This window comes from Teleopsis dalmanni, chromosome 1 (assembly GCF_002237135.1).
Source record: "Teleopsis dalmanni isolate 2A chromosome 1, ASM223713v2, whole genome shotgun sequence".
Lineage (NCBI taxonomy): Eukaryota > Metazoa > Arthropoda > Insecta > Diptera > Diopsidae > Teleopsis > Teleopsis dalmanni.
In genome coordinates, this window is record NC_051846.1 from 218932797 (window position 1) to 218939975 (window position 7179).

A 7179-nucleotide genomic window follows, 5' to 3' on the forward strand; every position below is an offset into this window, starting at 1 on the left:
ATTCATTATTTTGAAGAATTTAAACAAATTTGTGAAAACTCACCTGCAATACTTTCAAACACTAATTTTGTAGTGTTATGTATGGACAAATTGTCTAGAAATCTCTTTAATATATGGAAGTAGTTCTAGTCGAATGGCGCCCCTCCTGAAACTCCGACACACTATTGTTCTTTCCTGATTTAAAATAAACAAACAAGCAAATTGAAGTGATTAACAGCAACTTTATAAAAATAAATAAAAAAATTTACAAAATTACATTGAAATCTTTTTTTATTATATGAAAGTACGTAACATAATAAAAAACAAAACAGTTTCAATACACAAATTATTATTGAATTTTTAATTTCATTTATGAAATACTTTTCTTTACGTTTGTGTAAAGTTGTAGAGCTTTGTTTGCACTTCTAAGGAAGTGGCACGAAACCTCTATTGTGAAGATCGGGCGCCCCGTAATTGTGAAAGTCTTTCCTCCCATAATTTTACGCACTTTCCACCTACACGTTTCTGCGTCTCTTCATTTTAATGTTTAAAAATACTATTTGAATTAATTAAATCTAAAATCAATTATTTAAATATGTATTGCATATTTAAGTTATGAAAAAATTTTTTATTAAATCCTAGTACGTACTTCTTTTTGCTACTAACATGAAATAAACAAATTTCACGTAATAATATGTCATACTAAAAAATTAAATATATAATTGATATATTAAATTATTTATATACATTTTTTATAATTCAATGAATAAAAACAGATTTTATTTAATACTTACTATCTCAGTGTGCTTGTTTACAGGTCAGCTGTTGTTTGTTCACATTTTATATTTAAAATATATGACACATACTTCAAATTTTGGTCATTTCCTTTGTTGAAAATTTATTTTTAAGAGTTGCATTCGATATTTTTGGTCTAAAATGAACCGATTGATTGTAAATGGGCTCATTTATATGAAAGCTCTTGGTATGATAAATCATGCTCATTAGTGATTATAATGCGCAAAACTGCCTAATTTGGCGTTTCCACTGGCCGAAAATGGCTCATTTTGAATTAGCCATTTAAAAGTGGCTCATTTCTTTTCATTTCAAACAGCTGATTTTTCAACTTGCCTATTGATTTGATTTTTGGCCTGCACCAAAAAAATGTTGCATGAAGGTTAAATATGCCTTCAAACCTTAAAATATAGACTTAAAACATATTGTCAAAGACGGCTTTTATTTTGTATATTTACATTTTTACTTTGTAACGACACAGATTTTTCCGTTTCGTTATTTTCTTTGCCGGGGTAACCTCAGCCTCTTCTAGGAGTCGTTACAATAAATTTATATTTACAAGAACCGGACTTCTCAAATAAAAGATTGTGATTATAGTTTTCAGAACAATTTATTTATAAAAAAAAATCAATAATATATATAAAAAGAAAGAAATTAAATGCAATAATTATTATTAGTATGACTGGGATGGCACATCAATGGCAATTGATTCTTTGAAACTCTCAAGGGGATTACTTCCAATGACTACTTCGGTGATATTCCAAAAGGTCTTTTCTGGTCTTGTAGTTGGCTTCTATGTTCACCTGTTTGAAAAGAATATTAAGGAATATACGCTTTATTTATTTAATATATATATAATGGTATCTAAGCTCGCTGACTTAAAACCGCCTTACGCTCGTAAACTATTATATATAGACTTTGTACTAGGTTATACACATGACTTAACACCGCCTTTGTGTCAGATAATATTTTATTTTTTTATTTTATTAGTTGACATATAATGCCACTCAGTGATCATACAAGACTCACTCCCCTTACCAAAAATGCGTCGTCTTTTATACAGATCAGACGAGCTTTTTGTGTAGCGCACATACAATTGTTTTCTGCTGTTTTGTGGAGTTTTGTTTATTTTCCCGTTTGTATGTCTTGCTTTCATACTGTTCTTCAAGTTGTGCGCTCAACAGATCTTGTCTATCTCTTTGCGGCGAATTTCTATTGACGTTTCTGACGTTTGTTTATGTTTTGATTTTATAATTTTCGCAATTTTTCTCGTGGTGTTTCTTTTTGATATTTATAAAATTTGTGAATAATTTCTCATAATTAATAATTTAATAATAACAATTCGGATTAGAATGTGTGGCAGTACATTAGCAGGTATGTATTTATATTTTAACTGAATACTTTTATATTTAAATTTATCTTTCCTTAGTTCCACGCGTTGCAGTAGTGTGCAGTGTGGGCAGCTGTTGTTTGAGTTTTGTGCAAATGCAAATTAAAAGAAAGTATGTATCAGATTTCGAATAAAATACATTTTTTTTAATTTCATTCATATATTTCAGACTTCTACTTCTTTTTTTTTATTACAATTTGTTACAATTCATTTTGTACTACAATTCATTGGAATAAACAACGATGTGTGTATTTATGTAGGGCAAAATTTACTTATGTAAATTTAGTCCTTACAACTTTTAATTAGAGAAGAACACGCGTTGTTATGCTTTCTTAAAAACTCATTAGCACACTGAACTTATATGGCGTTTACATTGGCCGAAAATGGCTCATTTTGAATGAGCCATTTGAAAGTATTTACATTCGTTCTAATTCATTTGTTCTCATTTCAACAGCTGATTTTTCAACTTGCATGTTGATTTGATTTTTGGCCTGTGCCAAAAAAATGTTGCATGAAGGTTAAATATGCCTTTCAAACCTTACATTAGAAACTTAAAACATATTTTTAACTTCGATTAATTACTTTTTGGGAAGTAAAAGTTCTAAAAAGCAGTGCATCGTTTTCAAGAAAATGCAACCACCAAACATTTGTTTACCTTTTTTTGTAAATATGTTAAAAACAGCTTTTTCAAACTGTCAAAATGCCATGAAGAGCTTTCATTTAGGGTATGTTCAATGGATTCCTTTGCATTTGGAACGTATGTGGAATGCATTCGAACGTCATTCATACAGAATGTGAGAAAATTGCTCATTTTTGTGCTTGAAATTTTATATGCAAGAATGAGCCATTCGATACTCATTTTCGATTTTTGACCAAAATGAGCCATTTTCGGCCAATGTAAACGCCGTATTAGGTGCGACTCAACTGTCATGTTTGACATGTAAAGGTGTTTGGAAAAAATATAAACGTGTTCCGAACACATTCTACACGAATGTGTTCGGAAATCATTTTATTAAGGGTGACAATTCGGCCAATCCTGCTATAAATCGTCCTCGATTTCACAAGCATCAAGCTCCGGAGAATTGTAGCACCACGGTTTCATTCGGTCTGACGCGAACGTAGAATTGAATTTCCTTTTAGCCAATTGGATACCTGGGATATCTTCTATTTGGTATCGGTCATTTCCAAGTACATTGACTACGATATATGGACCTCGATATTTCGGCTCCAATTTTCGTGACTCGCCTGTGGCTGACGGTTCGTTTTCAAGCACTACGAGATCACCAACATTGTACAGGAAAGGTTCGGCATGCTTTTCGTCGAAACGGTGCTTCCACTTTTCACGCTCCTCAGCAATATTCCTGACGGCTAGGTTTCGTTTCTCGTTGATTGTAATGGTTGATAATGGGTTTTCCGCGTCGGCATGGACGGCAGCTAACAATCGATTTTGGAGGATATCGCGCAGCTGGAAGTCGAACACTAGTTCGTTTGGGCTGAAACCAGAAGTTGCGTTTTTTTGTGAGTTCACTGCCCATTGTGAATTCCGTAAATTCAGATCCCAATTGTTTGGACCTTTGTTCGATGTTCGCAGATATGATAGGATTATCTGGTTAGCTCTCTCAACTTGTCCATTATCTCGCGGCGTTCGTACAGCTGTTTTGACATGTTGAATATTATTGTTGTCACAATACTCCTCAAATTGAGTGGATGTAAACGATGTACCCCTATCAGTAACAATCTTTGCAGGTAACCCGAAATAGCTGGACATCTCGTTTAAAACGGCGATTACAGGAGTTGTTTTTGTATTACGTACAGCTTTCACAATCAGAAATTTCGAGAAAGCATCTGAAATAGCCAAAACGTAGCTATTACCTCTTTTACTTTTAATGAAAGATCCGAGGTGATCGATGTGAATCAAACGGAAAGGTATCGGTTCAACGTCGTCATAGTGCAGAGTACCCTCGCGTTTACTTCCTCGTGATCCATCTTACAGCTTTTGGTGCAACAAATTGTAGACCTTCAGCGGTACGTCGATATAAGCGATGAAGTGAACATGAGCACTTCATGTTCAGCGTTACTGTCGTACAGAGCTAGAACCGGACCGCTACATAGCATATTTATAAGTTTGTCAAATGCATTTTTCTACTCAACACCCCCTACGAACTCTTGTTCTGATTTTCGTAGCAACATCGCGATTGGTTTTGAGATGATTGAGTAATCCTGAACAAATTTGCGGAAAAATCCAGTCAAACCCAAGAAGCCTCGTACTTCTGTTACGTTGGTTGGCTGTTTAAAATTTTTAATTGCAGCTACTTTTTGATTACCTGGTGCTATTCCATTTTGATCAATAACGTGCCCTAGGTGTATTAGTTCCGTTTTAAGAAATTTACATTTGGACATCCTTAGCGTCAAATTGCTCTTTTAACAAACAGAGAAATTTTTCTAACCGTTCTATACCTTCTTCTATACTTTTACTGGGTATAATAACATCATCGAGATAAATTAGAACTTCACCACGGCCCATCGACGACGCAATCTTATCCATTGTCTCTTGAAAAACTCCAGGGGCGTTAACCATTCCAAATGGCATTCTGTTGTATTCGAAATGACCATCCGTAGTAACGAAAGCTGTATATTGTTTTGAGGACTCTTCAATTTCTATTTGGTGATATCCCATGCGAAGGTCAAGTGTCGTAAAGAATCTGTTACCTGAGAGCTGAGCAAACTGCTCCTCCATATTTGGCATAGGGTAAGGATTTTTAATAATGATTTTGTTTAATGCACGATAATCTACGCAGAGTCGATGCTCACCATTTTTCTTTTCTACCAGAACCACGGATGAGGCATACGGTGATGACGAAGGGCGTATGATGTCATTTTTAAGCAAATCAAGAACAATGTCCGAAACGATTTTGCGTTTGGCAAATGCTATCCGATATGGTTTTTCCCGAATAGGTACGTCAGTGCTGACTTTAAAACTCATTTTGTTGATAACACATTTGCCTAGTTCAGACATACTTTCTGCAAAAACGCCACGGTACGTTGAGAGTAGACCTTTAAGTTGTTTGCGTACATCCGACGGTATTTCTACCGATGTTTGCAGATCTTCTATATGGCATTTGTCTCCCTCTATGATAAGACGTTTACCTTCACGGCACAATACATCACGACCCAGCAAAATATTTTCGGATGTTTTTCCGTCATCCACGATCAACAAATCGGTTATAAATTCGTTATTATCAAAATCTACGACAGCATTTATTTTAGAGGTGCAGATAAATTTTCCATCGGCGAAACCACTCAAAGTTACAGAACAACGCAATATTTCATTTTTAAAATCTTTTGCAAATGTCTCACGAATTAGAGTGTATGCACTACCAGGATCTATAAATGATCGCGTCGGTTTTTGATTTACTTTTACAACTTTCGTCACGAGCTCATTTCTTTTTTTCGCAAGTACTTTCAATTTTGTTAACCGTTTGTTTATTCTCGGCATTGTTTTTCTTACTAGGACAATCGGTCTCCTTATGCGTAGTGCGATTGCATATTGAACAACGCTCTTTACGTTGTGGTTCAGGACACTTGTTTGAATAATGGCCTATTCTAGAGCAATTGAAACATTTGACTTTTCTAGTCGTCTCGCTTTCCTTATTATGGAGTGTTTGTATCTTAGAATTGTCTCTAAGATCGTGATTAGTATTTACCGGGTATTTAGGTTTTGGTTTTTCGTTAAAGTTTTGAACATCATTATATACAGTATAAATATTTATATCACGTAAGAGTTCATTACAGAGAGTGTATTCATTCGAGATTTTCTGCTTTAAGCGTGGCTCATTGATGCCATTAATTATATACCGAGCAATTGCATTTTCGGGTACGTTTCCACGAGTACCTATAGATATCATTTTGTAGTAATATTCTTGCGGACTTTCATTAAATTGTCTCTTCGTTTGGGACATTTTGAAGTATACGTCTGCTATGTTTTCTGTAGAAGCAAAGTCTTTCAAAAATTTTGTAGCAAATTCCGTCCAAGAAAGAAACACGTCTTGTGAATTAACCCAATATTTTGTGTATCCTTGCAACTTTTGTTGCACTGCAAATACTAATGTTTGATCGTCCCAACGATATGTAGTTCGTAACATATCGTTCCGTTTTATGAACTGATTTGGCATAAGAGATTTGTCGCTTGACGGATTGAACTCAGGTAAAAGGGTTACAATCTCTCTAACGTTTCCATAAGGATTTTGCGCGTATGGTGGGTAATATGCAATATGACCTCCGTTCATATGTTCATGCCGCATATTACCTATATAACTCGTGCTTGGAACACTACCAACTGGCATGCACCCCAATGCTGCATACTGTGGTTTATATTATGCGCATTAACCGGAAATGTATTCATTCCCGATGATATTGGCATAAAATTATTTACAGACGTTGACATTATTGGCCTTTGCTCCTGCATATTGACATTAGGAATCGGCACTCCCATTGTCGTGACGTTGCTTACATTCAATTCTGCCTTAGATTTATTTTCATTCATATACACTGGAGAAGATATACTTTGTGGCTGGAAATTCTGCTGACTCGTTTGCAGTTCACGTAACGTTTTTTCCAAGAAATTAACTCTCTCCTTCATTGTATCATTGTGTGTTTGGAAAAAACATAAACGTGTTCCGAACACATTCTACACGAATGTGTTCGGAAATCGTTTTATTAAGGGTGACAATATTATTAACTACGGTTAATTACTTTTTGGGAAGTAGAAGTTCTAATAAGAGGTGCATCGTTTTCAAGAAAGAAGAATGTGTTCCTTTGCATTTGGAACTTTTTTGGAATGCATTCGAACGTCGTTGGGACGGTATTGACACTGGCCTCAAATGGTTCATTTTGGTCAAAAATCGAAAATGAAAAGAGAATGGTTTATTCTTGCATACAAAATTTTGCTGGTGGATTTATAATAAATCCACCCAACCTCATGCAACAATGTTTGATCGAATCACAACTGGTATGATGTT

At 34.8% G+C, this 7179-nt stretch overlaps 1 protein-coding gene across 1 annotated transcript; it reads right to left on the reverse strand.

Annotated features, from left to right (window-relative positions):
• Window positions 1–4547: 4547 nt before the first annotated feature.
• Window positions 4548–6462, reverse strand: LOC119667354 (uncharacterized protein K02A2.6-like). Its single transcript, XM_038076644.1, has 2 exons — window positions 5622–6462; window positions 4548–5545 (listed from the first exon to the last, which is right to left on the reverse strand). Exons 1-2 carry the CDS (start codon window positions 6460–6462, stop codon window positions 4548–4550), a joined length of 1839 nt encoding a protein of 612 aa, XP_037932572.1.
• Between the last annotated feature and the right edge of the window lie 717 nt (window positions 6463–7179).

Excerpts from the sequence above, each read along its gene's own strand:
- LOC119667354 (XM_038076644.1), bottom strand. The coding sequence starts at position 6,462 with ATGCGGCATGAACATATGAACGGAGGTCATATTGCATATTACCCACCA. Across the intron at positions 5,546-5,621 it reads AACGGTTAACAAAATTGAAA|ATCCTGGTAGTGCATACACT; the intron begins GTACTTGCGAAA and ends GATCATTTATAG.